Below are 18,237 nucleotides of genomic sequence, written 5' to 3' on the forward strand. Positions count from 1 at the left end.
TCTTGAGAATGAAAACAAGTCACATCAAAAAAGTGAAAGTAAAAGTGAAGTCGTGTCCGACTCTTTGCGACCCAATGAACTACACAGTCCATGGAATTCTCCAGGCCAGAACAGTGGAGTGGGTAGCCTCTCCCTTCTCCAGGGGGTCTTCCCAACCCAGGGATCGAATCCAGGTCTCCCGCACTGCAGGTGGATTCTTTACCGGCTGAGCCACTAGGGAAGCCCAAAGCTGCCCTGAGTCATGTCAAAGCTGCCACTAACCCCACAGCGGACTACAGGAAGGAGAGATCCCATCACCGATGATCTCCTGTGCAGAGTGAAAAAAGTCTTAAATTCTTATTTGTTAATGAAATAGAGATCTCACACACAAGGGGTACAAACCACCCCTTTCAGAGCAAAGAGAGTGCCTTCCTCCACCAGCACCAGCTGGCTGTCTTCTGACATGCAACGCCCCAGCCAGCCTGAGCTTCTACAGGCCGACAGCCTAAAGGACACGTTCACAGATCCATGCCTTGAGGGTCGTCCCCACTCCCACACGGAGTCCCGACAACCATCGGGACCGAGGCTCAGCCCTGATGGTTAGTGACAGGCTCCTGGGCTGCCCCAGCCAGACCGGGTGGAGACCCAGGAGGGCCAGAGTAGGTGGCCTGTGGAACCAGCTAGAGACACGGCTCCTTCACGACAGCGTCACTCTACAGAGCGGTGCGTTAGGACACAACGTGGGCGACTCCTGACTTGGAGAGGACCGTCAGCAGAGAGTAAAAGACGCTGTCCTCAGCAGCACCAACTCGTGATAAGTGACTGCTCTCAAAACTGAATGGCAACCCCAGATGCTCATCACTTCTACCCTGAAATCTTGCCATCTGCGACATGGACAGACCCTGAGGGCACTGTGCTCAGCAAAGACACGCAAAAGGCACAAACTTCTGGTGAAAAAATAAACTCCTCACGGGGGTGTCACGGACAGCATGGGGACTACAGTTAATAATGCTGCACTATGTACCTGAAAGTTGCTAAGAGAGTAAATCTTAGAAGTCCTCATCACAAGAAAAAGAAATCCTGTAACTACGTGTGGTGATGGATGTTAACTAGACTTACTGTGATCATTTCACAACACACACAAAATACCAAATCCTCACATTGTACCCCTGAGATGAACAGGATGCACGTCAACTATACCTTGACACAAAAAGGAAACAGTAGGTAACTGAACAGGCACCACACTCAGACCTATCAGCAGAGACAGGTTCTGATCTGTCCCTCTCGCCCTAGAACCCCCACGGCTGACAAAGCATCTTCCCAGCGAGCCGGGAGGCTGGCTGCGGAGGCGGCGCGGGCGCGGCCCTACCTCCTCCTTGGACTCGCTGTTCTCGCGCTCCCGGGGCTCCTGCTTGACGTGCGTCACCATGGCGAAGGCCGCGCGGTCGTGGCTGTCAGCCAGGTTGATCACGTTGGTGATGGAGGGCAGCATGGCGCCCTGGCAGCTGGTCCCGATGGGCGTGCTCTTCTCACACACGGCCAGGAGGAGCTGGGGGCACGCAGGGGAGGAGAGGCCTGGGACCTGCGCCTGGCGCTCAGGCGTGGGGACCCCGGTGACCTCCGAGTCACCTCAAGGGCACACACGTGCACTGACCCCCCAGCGCCTGGCTGGCTCTATCCCGCTGCCCCTACCTAGACAGGAGCTTGCACCTCCCTTCCACTGTCCCCTCTCAGGTGCCCCTGACTCCATGTCTCAGCGGGCTGGAGACAGACCAGCTAGACCGGGCCCTGGAGTCTAGACCGTGTGCTGGGCACGAAGGCAAGCAGTGACGCGATCTGCTTTGCCATGAGAAAGCTCATGAGCACAGCTGGCAGGAAGAGGCAGCCTGTGCCAGGCAGCACATGGTGGGCGAGCCCTGGCAGGACACTCCTGGCTCCACTGTGAGGAGCGAGAAGGAAGGCAGAGAAGTGTGGGGCTGTGTACTGGTGTTGCCTGGAGACAGGCCAGACCTTCGGACAGAGGAGGAATGGCCAGCCCCTCCTCCAAGGTCTCTCTGACCACCTGACCCAGAGCCTGGCACCTGATGTAACCGACAGCCTCCTGAAAGAACAAGTCGGGGACCTCTGCCCCCTGTGTCACCATCACAGAATCCCACCTGCTGCTGCTCACAGCGCTGAGAATGGATGCTCAGCTCTGGTGGGAACGTGCCCACACGCTCTCCCTGAAGCCCGGCCACGAGTCCCTCCTTTCCCGCAAGCAGAATCTCATAGCCTGGCATGTCAGATAGCTGTGACTCCCTGCAGACGTAGTCAACAGCCTATGTGCACGGCATGCGTAACCTCCCATTCTCTACGGGAAACCTAGGTTGCCTAGGAAACCTGGTTGCTGGTAATAAAGCCAAATAATGAGGAATACAAACAACTGACCACAAGCTAGTTAGAAACGGAGGCCGTCTGACTCTGCATCCACTCAAACAGCCTGACTGTTTGCAGGGGCCCTCACCTCCAGCTCCCTGGCCCCGTGAGTTAAGTGGTCAGAGCCCACATGCTGTGAGGCCGGCTTGGCCTGGCCGCTCCACCTCCTGGCTGTTGGTCAGCTCCTTCCTACTAGAGAGGACAGCGGTTCTGCGGTGGAGACGTCTGCCTCTCTGCGTTGGTGTGGACACCCGGCTTACCTCAATGCACTGCTTGATCCAGAAGTGGTTCCCCATGGCCTCCCAGTTCTGGGAGCAGGTCACGTAGAGGAGGCGCTCGTAGACGCGACGCTTCATGGAGTTGTCGAAAACTTCGAAAAACTTGGCCCTGATGAGCGGCTGGGCACAGCGCAGCCCCGAGAGAAAGGCTGGCTCAAGCTTTGCGGTCAGCTCGCTGCCCGACAGCGTCTCATCCCTGGAACATTTGGACAAAAGGCTCACTGATGACGCCCACCTACGCTGTGTGTCTTACATGAGCGAACGTTTAAAGCTTATTATATACGAGAAGATTAAAAAGTCACACCACCAGTGGGTCAGAGAGCACAGCAGGGGCGACACGCGACGTGCTCGGCTGCGGTGATTACCTGTAGACGTAGTTAACAAGGTCTAAAAACTGGGCGTTTAGTTCAAGGTCTTCTGGAAAACGCTTTTCTATGTAGGTCATCATTTTCACAAGCAAAATGGACTTCTCCCGGAGTGTAGGTGTCTGCACAAATTTAAGAGTCAATTATTTGAGAAAGGACATGTTCAGAAGTATTTCAGCCATCTGCTCAGCTGATTTTTAACCTCCTACAGTCTTGTCAGGTAAAATAAGGTTGTTTCTAAATGGTTCTTTGGATGCTTAAGATCAAGACAGGTGCCAACATAATTTTCCTGGGGGACTACAACTCACTTGGGAGAGAAAGCAACTAAACTAGAAAACAAACTGGAAGTTTGCTAGCATCTTAGTTACCAAGTAACAGTCCCTCATGGTTGTTATTTTTGGCTCATTTAACATTCTAACAGAAGTAAAACCACATTACACAACCAGTTATTTCAAGTTTCTGTTCAAAATTTGTGAAGCACAGTGAGAAAAATCCAACTCAAAAAAAGAACCCCATGAGTGCAACTACTGGAGAGAAAAAATACTCCGCTTGAGAACTTGCAGAAGCGCTTAGACAGCGACGGCTGAACCTTCTCTCGAGAAGGCCCACAGGCCAGAGCACAGCCCCTGCCCAGCTCACCTGATTGGCTGCCATCGGGGAGTTGTTTTTAACCCATTCTTCCACAATTTTCACCACGGACCGGAGGATTTTGGCATCGGGGGATTTCTCAATGAGGGAGGTCAGGATGGCCTGAATGAAGTTCTTCCTCATCTCCATGCTCATCACGGCCAGGCGCGTCTTCACCAGCTCCAGACTTAGCATCACCAGCTCACTGGTCCCTGCGCATGGGAGAGACACCGGCTATCCCCACCACCCAAGCGGCTGGATCCCGCCCACGCCCTCCCCAGAACGCTTTCGCCCCGAAACGAGAGCTCCGGCGTGGGAAGTGCCTCCTGGCTCTGACCTCACCGCCGTGCCAGGGAGGCCCAACAAGAGCCTCCTCACAGGGCAGGGGACGACAGAGCTGACGGGACCGGGGGCTCGGCCAAGCCCTGGAGTCACGCGCACGGCCCTGGCGGGCTGAGAGGTGCGACTCCCACTGCTCCCCTCCCCACAACACGTCACCCGAGTTCCGGAGCTCACAGCTTGGGTCTGGACCCTGAGACTTCATTCTTCAGAAACAGTGGCTCTGATTTAGCCATCTCTGCTTACAGCAAAACTGTTAGATAACTAGTGGCAAAGGCTCCTCAAAATCTCTTCATTCTTACAATCACAAACTTAAAAAGCATTTCACTTTAAAAGAGTGCCTGACTCTGGAAATCAATGAAACGTTCGGAATTGCTCTGTTAAGAGCAAATGATGATGAACACGAAAGCAGTGGTCAGTGGAGCTGCCAGTCGCGGCGGCCCGAGGCGGGGCCGGCCCAGCGCGTCACCTGAGGCGGCTTCCGTGCTGCCCGAGGCGGCCTGTGGGCTCAGGTGCTCGCGCACCATCTTCTGCAGGGAGCGCATGAAGACCGAGATCAGCCTGTCGATGTAGCTCGGGTTGTTGCTGCAGGCGGACTTGAGGATCATCAGGGTCCCTGCAGGGGGAGAGTGCCAGGGGGTTTCTGAGTCTCTAAAAACTGCGTAAGTCACAAAAATGTCAATTACCCCTAAAAATATTTAAACAATGCACTAGACAAAAATGGGCCGTTTTTGACAAAAGTACAGATTGATCTGAAATGTCGACGTTGCCGTTGAGCCTGACACAAGTCTGAACTGCTCGAGTCCACTTGTGTGGCTTTTCTCCAGCCATATACACGACAGCGCTACTCGATCCTCAGTCAGCTCAATCTGCGGACAAGACACGGTGGACGCAGCGAGACCCTGTACAGACGCTGAGGCCGACTATACTCACAAGAAGGCTTTCACCTGCGCAGGGTCGGCGCCCCAGGCCCCAAATTGTTCAAGAACCAGCTGTAAACGTCCCATAAAAGCTTACACCATGGACCTTTAAACAACCCTGGAGATGGGGGGTGGGGAGGAGCACGTGCGTCTGAGGCAGGAAGAAGCTCTGAGGCTGGGCTTCCATCTCCAAGACCCCAGGGAACCTGGCCTTGTGTGCGCCCGGCCACTCGCAGACACGCTCAACACCACATTGGCTCAGAGCTCCTCCCAGAAGGGAAGCCCGTCCAAGCGAGCAGAGAGACGTGTGCAGGAGGGGTGCACACTCACCGAAGAGCTGGGAGGGGTTGGCGCTGGTGGCCTTCTCGTAGTTGGTGAGCCCCTCGTAGATGACCTTGCCCACTGCCGCGTACAGGCACTCTAGCTCCTCGTACTTGGAGGCCACACTCGAAGTGCCTGAAACAGGAGTGGGACTGTGGGGCTGGGGGCCAGTTGGCGGGCCCTGCCCGGCTCTGAGAGACACTGACTCTTCCCAGGCCAGCTCTGAGCTTCATCATCTGGGACCCACGGCGACCCTCACCCCAGGATGCGTGGCTCCCAGTTAACGGAGCTCGGTGACCACCTTTCATGTCCCCAGTCCTCAACTCAACCCCCTAAACACAAGGAAAACATGCCAAAATTCCATCTTTCCAGCTGTTCATCGCTTGACCAAAATGCTTTAACCGAGCTTTCTTTTAACCTTACAGAAACGGTAATGTTTAGCTGATGAAGAGAAACTGTATTTCCCAAGCGGACCAAAAAATGTAATGCGAAGACTTTGACTGTGAAGTTATGTCAACCTTTTTTTTTTTTTAAACAAAGTTTCACGGTACAAAAAAAAAGCTTGGATGATAAAATGGCTTATATGGCAAGTGGAAGAGGGAGGAGCAGTCTCAGTAATAAGGTCTGGGCCCACCCAGCCAGGCAGAAAGCAGAGAGAGAGAGGAGTGTGCTGGCCACGTACTGGGCTCGGTGGGGAAGAGGCTCATGAGGCGGGACAGCAGGCTGTGCACGGCCCGCAGCACCTTGGTGTTCCCGCACGTCATGCAGGCGGCCACGCCGCGCTGCAGGGGCTTGAAGCTGCTCAGGATGGCCGGCGGCTGCAGGACGGTGAGCAGGAAGCTCAGCACTTCCAGGCCGGTGCAGATGTTCCCGTAGTTCACCTGGTTCGGCTGCTCCTGCAACGGGGGACACGGGCCAGGTGCGGATGAGACAGCACGTGAACGCCGGCGACGGGAGGGGGCAAGCCAACCCGAGCCGCATGCCACTGAGGCTTGGGAGGTGAAACCAAAAACACCCAGAACCACCAAGGGGTGAGCACACCAGGCGTGTACATGGCGCCATGTTCTGTGACTACGGTAGGATTTCACAATCTTCCTTTCAATAAATTCGCCTTAAGAATTTAGTCAAACTTCCTTTAAAAAGTTCACGAAAAACATTAGTATTTGGCTTAAAAAGGCAACTGCTGCAATAAATTTTGCTTTTCTCCTTTCATGTTTTTAGTTCAACTACATACATCCTTCCAAAAGCAAATATCCTTAAAACTGTATCGTAAAATCAACTTCATAAATTGTCAGCACTAAAAAAAAAAAAACAAAACAGAGCACCAAGGTCCACAGTAAGGATTTAAGTTTGGCTTCAGGACACTCGTGTCTGTGGCTCACACACACACACACACACACGTGCCCTGCATGGATGCTACTCTGAGGTGGACCCTGGGGACAAGGCAGACGTCCACGTGAGCACACCCACTACTCTTGGAGAATGTAAGCCCGTGAAGGGGCTAAGCTGGAGTCAACGGTGACTAATTCTCATAGGAAAATAATTCCCTTTCCAAGAGAAACAGAGGAAAGAAATCTGAGATATCTAGCAGTGAAGCCTAAGGCTAGACTCAAAGCACGCACTGCGGACCCAGCAGGCCTACCGCTCTGGAGCTCCTGTAACACAGGAAACCTATGGGGCCATTCAGTACACTTGAACAGCAACACTCATCTTTGCAGCACAAAGTAACAGACATTTACTGCAGGTTTTAAAATCTTCAAACTGAAAGCTTTCAGGTTTCACCAGAGACCTAGACACACAACTGTGTCCTGGTAACGAGATGGATAAAGCAAGAGAGCAGCTTCTGTAACCTCTGGACAATCACAGGACGAAGAACACCCAAAAAGCCATCAGAAGACCTGCACTTGGGGCTCTCTCTTAACACCTGGCTATTCGGTGCCATGTTTATTATTCAATCTGTGTTCAAAAACTCAACTTCATTTTAAAGACTGTTGACTAAGTCAAACGTGTTTATTCCGGGCTAGCCAGTAAGTCGGTTTAAGCAATGAGTCCATGAAAAGGAAGGGCACTACTCTGCTTCCAAGACTCCTAGCTCTACCTGGGTGGAGGGGTAAGCACGGCGCTCTCTCCTCCTCTCCCAGCGACCAGAAGAGCAGTGGGAGGAGCCCCGACTGGCGGAGGGGGGCGGCTCGGGGCCCACCCGTCCCGAGGACCCCCGCACCTACCACACTCATCAGCAGCTTGTCGAACCACTGCAGCTTGAGCTCCGACTTGGCCCACATGTCCGGGCGTAAGGCCGTCTTCAGGAGGGTCACACACCGGCGGGACAGCACCTCCCCAGGAGAGCCCGCCGCACTGGTGTTGTCGTTAACCTGGAAGTTCACGCAGGTCAGGCCCGAGTTACCCTGCACACAGGGCCCACCCTGCTCGCCTGCCCTGGCCCACCCTTGCTGGCCTCCGCCAGGACCCTGCCCCCTCACAGCGGGTCAGCGGTGACCTGCACTCTTCTGTGCAACAGAAGGGGCGGCATCAGGGCCTCCCCGAGGTACCCCTGGCTGGGCCTCCCAGGCTGTGCCCAGCACGCTGTGGCACTCAGGGAAGTATCGGCTGATAGTCGGGTAGCTTGTTTCCAGCACTTAGAGATCCTCAATAGTGTTGTAAAATAGCACGCACTACTTCTTAATAGCTATAAAACTCCTTTGTGAGGGAAATCTCACTTACAAGGGTTTGTTTGAAATTTAAAACGCAAAGTTTCAGAAACTGATCGCCAACAATGGCGTGAAAATATGTTACTGATGTGAATGGTAAACGAATGCCAGTTACGAGGCACTGAACCACTGAACGCTGTCCACTACTTGTGTGGGATGGATCGGCCCAACACCCTCATGACACAGGTCACCTGAAAGTCAAGTAGTCCAACCCAGGGTCACTGAATGTCACCAACATGCTATTAATTCTAAGATATGCCACTATTTCATCACTGATGAAAAACAGTTATAAAAAATCCTATTATAAAACACAGTCGGCTTTCAGGAACATCAGCATGTCACCAAACGAGATCTGGTAAGAAAGGGACAAGCTACTGAAGACAAGCTCCCAGACCTGGTTTGTCTGTTTCTTTTCTGACCGAACGGTCAGACGGCTGAATGCACTCAGTCTACGGGCAGCCCTTGTGCGGAAGGACCCTAACGGGGACGCGGGGATGCACACCTGACAGGCCACTCGGATGAGGAAGTTCACCACGGTGTCCGTGTGCTGCTTGTCAATGGGCTTGGCGAGCAACGAGTCGGCGCCCGGCAGAGACTGGCTCCGCCCAAACACCTGCAGATGCGGGACAGCGGGCTCAGGAGCGCGGCCTGGCCTCGGCCCGCCCCAGGGCTGCCCGTGCTGGGCACCAGGGCACCCCCAACACACACACAAGCACAGCCGCCACGGAGGAAGGGCGGGGCCTGGGCCACCCCCGAAAGGGAACCAGGTCCAGGGGGCGGGGGCACGGGCCTCGTGGGGTGTGGCGTGGCGCCCGGCCCGCATTCCGAGTTCCTGGATGAATGAACCGCCTGCGGCCCGGGTCCACGCTCTCACCGTGCTGATGGCGCCCGTGGCCGTCCTGAAGCGCTTCACCTCCTGCGCAGAGTCCACCGACAGGCCTCTCTTGATGGAAGACGAGACGGAGGTGACCCCTTCTCCACTTGAGTTCGGGTCCATGTCTGAATCGGGCTTAAAAAGACGCACCCACGCTTGACTTTGCCGACTGCTCTCCGGGGAGGGCTGCAGGGAACGCAGCCGGGGCCGGCGGGAGGGGCTGCCGCCCTACCTGCTGGTCCTTGATCCGCTGCAGCTCCCACTTGATGACGACCTCGGACAGGTCCACGGCCAGCCGCCGCTGCTCGATGGTGACGCTGGGCGTGAAGCCCAGCCGCTGCATGGCACTCACCATGTGCTGCACGAGGTGATGCCGCACCGGGTAGTACACCTGCGGACGCGGGTGGTCATGCCAGGGCCACCGGCACGCGGGCACACGCACGCATCTGCCTCGGCCTCAGCACGCGACCCAACCTTTGCCCAAGAATTCTGAACCCTAACTTAAGCTAAGAAATCTCTCAACACCTTTTATGAGTATCACTCCCCCTTCATTCACTGAGTTCCAATATAAAAGCGTGTTTTAGCTTTTAAGGACCATCTTTAAAAAATGCTGAAATAATGAATTTGTTAGGTAGGCAAGTCTAGTCACACGTATTAAACTTCAGACAGTGTTATAAAAGCTGGCCACGCCAAGAGGCAAATTCCTAATTCTAAAGAGCTGACTGTGAAAGAACAAATTTTCAATTCAGTCCTTTCTCCTCCACCCAAAAATCTATAAAAAATAATCTACATATAAATAAATACAAGAAGGAGGTGATCTGGTTATAGAAGAGGAGATGCCAGTGACCTCTTCAAGAATTAATGACACTACTTCCCACCTTAAAGTAACAACTCGCCTGTATTCACAGGTAACTGAGTACAGCTGACCCTTGAACAACACAGGGGTCGGGGTGCCCACCCTCCACCAAGTCAAAAACGCGACTGTAGAGTTTAGTCAGTCCTCCGTATCCACGGATTCAACTAACCGCAGATCATGTGATATTACAGTACGTGTTTATTGAAAAACATCTGCATACGAGTGGATCCACACAGCACAAACCCTTGTTGTTCAAAGACCAAGCGTACTTACAAGAAAAATGTTGTCTTAGAAGCATATACCTAGGATACATCCACTGAACTACAGCACTTCCCATGTTGTAAGGCCACACACATACTCATGCTAATCTAGAGAAGAGAAATACCTTCTCTGAAAGATGAGGAGTTGGGAGTGTCTCGCTCAGTCGTGTCCGACTCTTATGTGACCCCGTGGACTGTAGCCCACCACGCTCCTCTGTCCATGGGATTCTCCAGGCAAGAATACTGGAGTGGGTTGCCATTTCCTTCTCCAGGGGATCTTCCCAACCCAGGGATCGAACCCGGGTCTCCTGCATTGCAGGCAGAGGCTTTATCCTCTGAGCCACCAGGGAAGCCCAGGGAAAGATGAGGACAACCTCATTATTGCAGAAAAACGAAAGACAAGGGAAACTTCAAAGCAAATGCACGAGAGCGTACCAGGTTCTGCTCTGAGGCCCCCGCGCCCAGCCACACACACCCCACCTTGAAGTGCTGCACGATCAGGTGCAGGATGTGGACCAGCTGCGGGACCGTGTGGCCCTCCTCCACGATGATCTTCCTCGTCCAGTGGGTCAGCATCTGGTGCCCGTCCTCCATCCGGGCCGGCACCGCCGGAGTCAGGATGGCCATCGCCTGCCTGACAATGGCTCGCGCTTCCATCGCGTGTGCCTTGAGGAGACTGTGGAACACCTGAGACAGGACGGAGATTGTCACGTAAGCATGGAGGCTTTAACAAGCGAGATGGAAGTAGTCACTCAGAAACAAGGTGTTATTTCTGTAAAAACAACCTTTAAACAATTCCTTGAGGCTCTTATTAGGAAAGCACATAGCAGTGACTTTGTCTTTCATAAAGTTTTGATCTGTGAAAATGTCTGCGCTAATGTTTTCTGAGCACCTAGTGTGTGCCTGTGCTGGACTAGGCTCAGATGGTAAAGAATCTGCCTGCAATGTGGGAGACCCGGGTTCGATCCCTGAGTCGGGAAAATCCCCTGGAGAAGGGAATGGCAACCCACTCCAGTATTCTTGCTTGGGAAACTCCCATAGGCAGGAGCCTGGCGGGTTACAGTTCATGGGGTTGCAAAGAGTTGGACACGACTGAAACACACACATGCACACAAAGCGAGCCCGTTTTCCCAGCGTGACCAGCACGGAGTTTCGAGGGACACAGGTCATGGACAGGCTGGAAACAATAGGACCTGCTGAACCCGGGTGCCTGGGAGAACTACAGGGTGTCACAGACACCCCTGGTGGGTCTCTGGCCCATGGAAGTTCCCAGGAGGGTGTGGTCAGAGCAAACAATCAAGGGTGGCTCAGGACAGGATGAGCGCCACCCCTGACCAGTGGCTCAGTGGGACAGACAGGCTAGGTGCTCAAGCACAGGATCACAGCGAACTCTGACACAGACAGGGATGAGCTCGGTCAGAGTTATGGAACTCATAAGCAGGAGAAACCCAGGCTGCGTGGCATCAAGGCCCAAACCCACTGAGCAACACCGGGAACGTGCTTGAGATGGTCCACCCGGACAGGGTCAGGAGACGAGGACCCCCGAGTACCCGCTGTCTGTCCGCAGCTAATGAGTGGGCTGAGGCCCTGGACGGACACACCTTCAGCAACAGACAGAGGAGCAGGAGGTGGTCGAAGCAGAACCGTATTGTTTCAAAAGCAAGGCTGAGAGGAAGGAGCAGACAGAGCAGGAGTGGGAGGAAGGGCGGGAACAAATCATGGGGGAGGATTCACCATCCCAAAACGACGGCAAAAGGGGCATCTGTAAATGCACCGGGGAAGACGATGAGCCAGGAGGAGGCTGTGCGTGCCGAGGGGGACTGGGCCCTGCCGGTACCTGCAGGACGATCTTCTTGTGGATGGCGAACTTGGCGATGATGTGGGCCAGCAGCAGGTGCCCGCTGTACTTGCAGGCGGGGTCCACGCAGGCCTTGGACAGCAGGCAGGGCCACGCGAAGGTCATGAGGCGGCGCAGCTTGCTGTTGCGGTTCTTGTTGTTGTCGTGGATGTGGTGGGGCGCGTGCTCCACCAGCAGCGTGGCGAACTGCAGCAGGTAGATGCGCAGCGAGTCCAGCATGTCCGCCTGCTTCTCGGGCTCCAAGACCTGAGGGCACGGGCGCAAGGGGGCGCTGCTGGCTCTGCTACGCCTGCCACGCAGGGCACGCGCGAGTCTGCACATGCACACACGCTCTAGACACACACTTCTCAGGGGCACGCACGAGTCTGCACCTTCGCACACACGCACACACACACTCTAGACACACACCTCCCAGGGGCACGCACGAGTCTGCACCTTCGCACACACACACACACTCTAGACACACACCTCCCAGGAGTACTCACAAGTCTGCACCTTCACATATGCACACACACTCTAGACACACACCTCCCAGGGGCACTCACAAGCCTATGCCTTCACACACGCATGCACGCACACACTATACACATACCTCGCAGGGCACTCATGAGTCTATGCCTTCACACACACACACATTCTAGACACACACCTCCCAGGAGCACTCACAAGCCTATGCCTTTGCGCAGGCACGCACGCACGCACACACACACACACACACACACACACTCTAGACACATACCTCCCAGGGGCGTGCCACAAGTCTACGCCTTCACACACAAACACACTCATACGTGCACACACGCTCTCTATACACGTAACATTCTGCTACCTCTGTACCTCCCAGGAGCACTCCACAAGTCTATGCCTTCACACGTGCACACATACACACACTCCATACACAAACCTGCCAAGGGTCACTTGACAAGTCTACGCTTTTACACACACACTCACGTGCACATACCCTCTATACACATACCACTCTGTACCTCTGAACATCCCAGGGTCACTCGACAAGTCTACACACACACACGCACGTGCGCGCGCACACGCACACTATACACAAACCTCCCAAGGGTCACTCGACAAGTCTATGGCTTCACACACACACACACACACACACACACACACACACACACACATACCCTCTATACACATAACATTCTGCTACCTCCGTACCTCCTCAAGGGTCAGTTGGCAATCTACTCCTCCACACACACGCATACACACTCACTCATAACACACGTACCCTCTTACACACATAGCGTTAAGCCTTACGGGGATAAACTCAATGACGTTACATCAATTTTCCTTTATTATGGACAGATTACAAACTTGCCAAATTTATTTCAGTGTTGAAGAGGGAGCAGACGTAGACGCTGGAACACAGGGGGCAGGGGGCTCCGAGCCCTCCCACACAAGGGGAGTCACGACCGAGTTTCTCAATTTCCAAGTAACTGAGTTATTGTTTTTCCTAGTCAATCATTAATTACTAACTCGTTTTTTAGTATTATTAGAAAATATTACCTACTCCCCAATTCTCTATTCTTAAAAAAAAAAAAGTTACACTTTTCCATACAATCAAGGGTCTGACAAATTTCTACATGTGTTTCACGGATATAAGAAAAATGTACACAGAGGAAAATGCTACCTGCCTCTGTGGAGTCACACAGACCGACCACACAATCCAGTACGAACCCTCACAACCTTCTGCCTCTCAGAAGACCTGTGACGGAAGCCTTCCACAACAGCTGTGTTGCCATCAGGGGGCCCTTTAGTCCCCAACTCCCTCCCTTGGATCTGCGGCTTCACAGAGGCCCTTCCCTGGGGGCGCGAGCCTGCCCTGCACCATTGATCCTCATCGACACTTGAACTCCTGACCCCTCACTGGTGCCGAGTTGACAGCATCCGACTCCAGGATGCAGCCCACAGAGGGCAGCCCATGGCAAGGCCCGAGTCTGGGTCTCCATGTGCCCACAGCTGCCCAGCACAGGGCACACAGCAGTATGTGGACCAAAACAATTGCTGGGACTTAGCTCTCACTCCCCCAGGAGGATGGAGCTAGGGTCAGAACTGCAGAAGGACGCCTGGCTTAAGCAGCAGACTATGGAAAGCCTGGCCACGTGTCCTGTGAACAGCCTCCCCTCTACCCGGACCCCAGGCCAGGGGGTGTGGAACCTACTCTCTTCTTCCCAAGGGTAGTAATTCATGGGCCGCGCAAGGAATGAAGGCCCATGATGAGTGAAGCCCCACGGTCACAGCATTCGACCAGCAGCCGTGCATGAACACTCGGCCCAACCACCTCAAGGCAAACTCAGCATCCAATGGTGAAGTGCACCAGCCCGACCACAGAGCACCATGGGAAGTTCTCAGGAGAACACGATTCCTAAAGCCTCACTTGTGCAACCTGCAAACACTATTGTGCACGAACCAAGACCCAAGTTAATTTCAGACATCCCACTGCCGCAGCATTTCATGAATGTGGCAGCAAAGGGTCACAGTGGTAACTGGTCCAGTCTCACGTCCTCACTGGCTTTTAGTAGATTCTTTTGTAAATAGATCATGAAAACACTACTGACCAGCAATAGGAATTTCTGCAAAACAACCACGACATGTGAATTTTCAACGTGATATATTCTGCTTCCCACTGAAATCTATTAACCTGGAAAAATTAAGTGATTCCACAGTGAAGCTGCCTTAGTAAGTTCACTAGTAAGAATGAATGCAATCATGAAAAATAAAAGCCGCAGGGAAATAACCTTATTTCGATGAATCCATCACACACACACACATCTCCCACACTGTGCGTGGTTCATGATGTCACTTTACTGCAATGAATCCATCTCGCACACACACACACACACACCTCCCACGCTCTACGTGGTTTGTGATGTCACTTTATTGCAATGAACCCATCACACACACACACACATACACATCTCCCACGCTCTGCGTGGTTCGTGACGTCACTTTATTGCGATGAACCCATCACACACACACACACACACATCTCCCACGCTCTGTGTGGTTCGCGACATCACTTTATTGCATTGAACCCATCACACACACACACATCTCCCATGCTATGCATGCTTCGTGACGTCACCTTGGTAATGAACACACTGGTGATGCTCTCGGGGTTATCGCCTTCTGGATTGGGAGGTCCTAGGAGCTGCTCTCCTTCCCCCTTCTCAAAGCTGTATAAGAAAGCAGGATTCAAGATATGCTGCAGAACCTACAAAAAAATTTTTAAATGAAGGAGAAGAAAAACAAAGCCAGGCTCTCTCTCTCTCACTAGGTGGAACCAGCTCGGTCATGCTGCAGCATCCGGGCAGAACTCAGTCAGGGGTGCAGCTAGCAATTTTGTCTTTCCTTCCAGTGGCAACTGCAAAGGCAGGGTAACAACTTGAGGAAAAGAGCAGACTCGTTCACTCTTCTCACCTCAAACAAGTTGTTTTATAAAAGCAAAGGAACTAACACACCACTCGTCAGCATTGGTTCACAGCTGGACCTGCCTCACGTTTCTCAACAATGAAACTTCCTTCCTAAACAGCCCAGACTGCTCTTCCAACGCCAGGAAAGACAGCAGACCATGGACAGAGTGCCCTGGCTCCCGGGAAAACGAGCTCAAGCATTGTGGATTCTCCTGCAGCAACAGAGGGACCTACCTTGGCTTTCAGCTCATCTCCGAAGTTGGGGTCATTGAAGTCCACAAAGCGAAAAAACAGGGCCCGTTTCTGGGCGATGTTGTAGTTTTGGGGAATCTCCTCCTCCATGTACTCCTTTAGGAAGGTCATGTTGCAGAGGAAGCGACCAGTGAAGGCCCGGAGCAGCTGGAACAGCAGCTCGATATCTCCGTAATTCTTCCTGCGTGTTCAAATGAGAGGGCCGTAACTGCCGGGACATCCGACCTGCCCTCCAGCTGCTCAGAGCCACAGCCCATGCTCTACAGGCCATGCCTACACACAGGGACCCCGTGACCCATGCCTCAGAAGAGCCCACAGGCACCGGAGCCCAGATGCACCCACTTGCAGTAATTCAGCAGACAGTAGGCCAGCAGCTTGGGCTCCTTCCAGTTGGTGGCCGCCATGTTCTCCTTCCGGTGTCTTTCTTGGAAGGTTTCACTGACCCACACACGCCTCAGCTGGCTCACCAGGGAGTGCTGACTGGCCAGCCAGGAATCCTCGTTTTTAACGATGATACTGATGATCTGCCAAAGAGGAGACGGTGAGGACGCCGGCGGGGCTCTCCCTGCATCCTGACGGCACGTTCGGGGCACCGGCCGTGGTGGGGAGCCGCGCTACCTTGACGGCCTGGAACTGCAGGTCCAGCCGCAGCGTGCTGGTGCTCGGCGAGCCGGGGCGCACTGCGGTCTGGGTGCCACCGGGCAGCAGCAGCGTGATGAACCGGTTGGGGTTGGCCGCCAGCACGTCTCGAAGAGGTTTGGCATCTTTGTGTTTTAAGAAACTCTGCAAACAAAACAAATAGCTGTTTTAAGCTAATCAAAGCCCACAAACTATTTTATATTTTAGATGATGTGAACTCTAAGGTTCTTCCTAAATCTGAGGTAGAATAAAAAAAGAAAAAAAGACTACAAAAGCACTCTCTTTAGAAAGTACTTTTTAGACACTTGGTTTTCATAATTAGAGCAGCTCATTTATCCATTACGATCAAAATCCTCCAAAGGAGGATTCCTGGACCTGAGCTTTTCTCAGCAGGACACGATGTTTCTAATGCTCAAGTTATATCAGAGAAAAATAAAACCTCAACAGTCAACTACAAATTTCAGACTGTAGAGCAGCACCCCAGTCCCAGCCCGGCTCCCACCATGAACATCCGGCTCCACTGGGGGTCGTTCAGCGTCGCCTCCATCATGAACAGCTCCACTGTCTGCGAGGGGTGGCGCGTCAGGAACTTGATCAGAGGTTCTCTGAAGGGACTGCCAGCCTGGAAGACACGCGGTGAAACCTGCACTGTCTGGGGCTCTGAGGTCTCTCCGGTCCAGCGACTGCCCACGGCTCCGTGTGCGCCTTCTCCCCTCATGAGTGGACTGCACGCGCCGCAAGCCAACATGAACACCCCACACCTTCCTCTGCTAGATGAACCCAGCTGAAGCATGACACAAAACATTCCCCGTCAAAGACGCAGGAAGAACCGAATGAGCCTGAGCCTGGCCTTTACCTCGATCAACATGGCCCGTTCGGTTTTCATCACGACCTCTAGCAAAGGCTTGACCAGAGTCTGGGGCGCAGCTGGGATCAGATGAAAAAGGTTTATGATGGCAGAGCAGATTTTCATCTCCTAATGGAGAAAGTCAGAAATTAGAAAACAGGCCAATTAATCGCACCAGCCAAAGGCATCAACCTCATACAGACCCTGCTAGGCTCTACTACGTTCGCAAGGCTCGCCAACAGAAGCAGAGTTAACACGTAGAAAGCCACAACTTGCCAACCTCAGCTTCCAGCTGTGGCCGGAGGAAACGACCTGCCCTGGGCTCTGCCAGCGGAGGGAGGGGACCGCACACCTGGTGATGGTGCCACGTCCGCTTGCACGCACGCTGACCAGTGCTGGGAGTGACCTCTCGGGCCGCCGAGGTGAGCCCCCTCGGGGGCAGGGGCTCGTGCCCGTGGCCTGAACATTAGAGGCCCCCACGTGCTGTGACCGCATGGGGTCTCCCCAGTGCAGCAAGTTCTGAGGGCACAGACTTCTTCTGCCCTTAAAACTCAGCCACAAAGTCCTCAAAACATACGGGAAGTCTTTACCCCGGAAATTAACTATCAGCAGAAATAAATGACCGGCTGTGGGACTAAGAATTTGCCAAGCAGGCCTGAAAACAAAGCTGACAGACTGCTCCCCGGAATCACGTGCAAAGTGGGCTGCTCGGCGACCAAGCCCCGTCACCCGACTTTGCGTTCTCGGCGTCAGTTCCCACAGTTTTGGGTCCGCCATTCGGGCCACGGGGGCGGAAGATGCCCTGATGTCCCTTGTGGGTGGGGGGCGCCAGGCACCCAGGCCCCACTGCGGTAAAATGGGGATGGTAAGCGCCAGTCAGGGGCACCGGGTCCCGGCGGCAGTGGAGAGAGCGCTCAGAACGCCTCTTCAAGCCGAGAGGCCAAACATGAGAGGGGTCAGAAACGAGAAGCATCAGCTCACTGTCACCCCCGGCCTCCCCTGGAGTGCCTGTCTCCAGTGTTTCTGAGTTTGGGGGCAGAATAAGTTAGTTCGATCCTCAAGTTTGAATAACCTTCTAAAAATGGCACTTTCGTCTCCAAGGTGTAGGTTTTCAAAGCCCTGTCACAGAACCACTGCTGGTCTTCGCGTCACCACCGGGAGGGGCGGCAGGAACGACAGGCGTTACCACCCCCACTTTACAGAAGAGGCCAGCGCGGGGCTGCGCCCCGGTCCCAGGCCATAGCGCTGGGCCCACCCGAGGGCGCTGT

At 53.8% G+C, this 18,237-nt stretch overlaps 1 protein-coding gene across 9 annotated transcripts in view; it reads right to left on the reverse strand.

Annotated features, from left to right (window-relative positions):
* The window catches only part of TRRAP (transformation/transcription domain associated protein), a 90,526-nt gene that overhangs the window by 29,652 nt on the left and 42,637 nt on the right, over window positions 1-18,237 (reverse strand). For all 9 annotated transcript variants that reach the window (XM_070780187.1, XM_070780188.1, XM_070780189.1 and 6 more), the window contains 19 exons: window positions 16,979-17,098; window positions 16,625-16,744; window positions 16,102-16,266; window positions 15,826-16,007; window positions 15,466-15,664; window positions 14,904-15,032; window positions 11,780-12,046; window positions 10,423-10,629; window positions 9,059-9,217; window positions 8,827-8,961; window positions 8,455-8,565; window positions 7,470-7,616; window positions 5,927-6,140; window positions 5,254-5,379; window positions 4,473-4,619; window positions 3,677-3,876; window positions 3,038-3,159; window positions 2,655-2,868; window positions 1,349-1,528 (listed from right to left, as the gene is read on the reverse strand). In XM_070780187.1, the coding sequence (XP_070636288.1) occupies window positions 1,349-1,528; window positions 2,655-2,868; window positions 3,038-3,159; window positions 3,677-3,876; window positions 4,473-4,619; window positions 5,254-5,379; window positions 5,927-6,140; window positions 7,470-7,616; window positions 8,455-8,565; window positions 8,827-8,961; window positions 9,059-9,217; window positions 10,423-10,629; window positions 11,780-12,046; window positions 14,904-15,032; window positions 15,466-15,664; window positions 15,826-16,007; window positions 16,102-16,266; window positions 16,625-16,744; window positions 16,979-17,098 (3,144 nt within the window). The remainder of the gene's footprint in view (window positions 1-1,348; window positions 1,529-2,654; window positions 2,869-3,037; window positions 3,160-3,676; window positions 3,877-4,472; window positions 4,620-5,253; window positions 5,380-5,926; window positions 6,141-7,469; window positions 7,617-8,454; window positions 8,566-8,826; window positions 8,962-9,058; window positions 9,218-10,422; window positions 10,630-11,779; window positions 12,047-14,903; window positions 15,033-15,465; window positions 15,665-15,825; window positions 16,008-16,101; window positions 16,267-16,624; window positions 16,745-16,978; window positions 17,099-18,237) is intronic.

Source organism: Bos indicus, chromosome 25 (assembly GCF_029378745.1).
Source record: "Bos indicus isolate NIAB-ARS_2022 breed Sahiwal x Tharparkar chromosome 25, NIAB-ARS_B.indTharparkar_mat_pri_1.0, whole genome shotgun sequence".
In the NCBI taxonomy this organism is placed as follows: Eukaryota; Metazoa; Chordata; class Mammalia; order Artiodactyla; family Bovidae; genus Bos; species Bos indicus.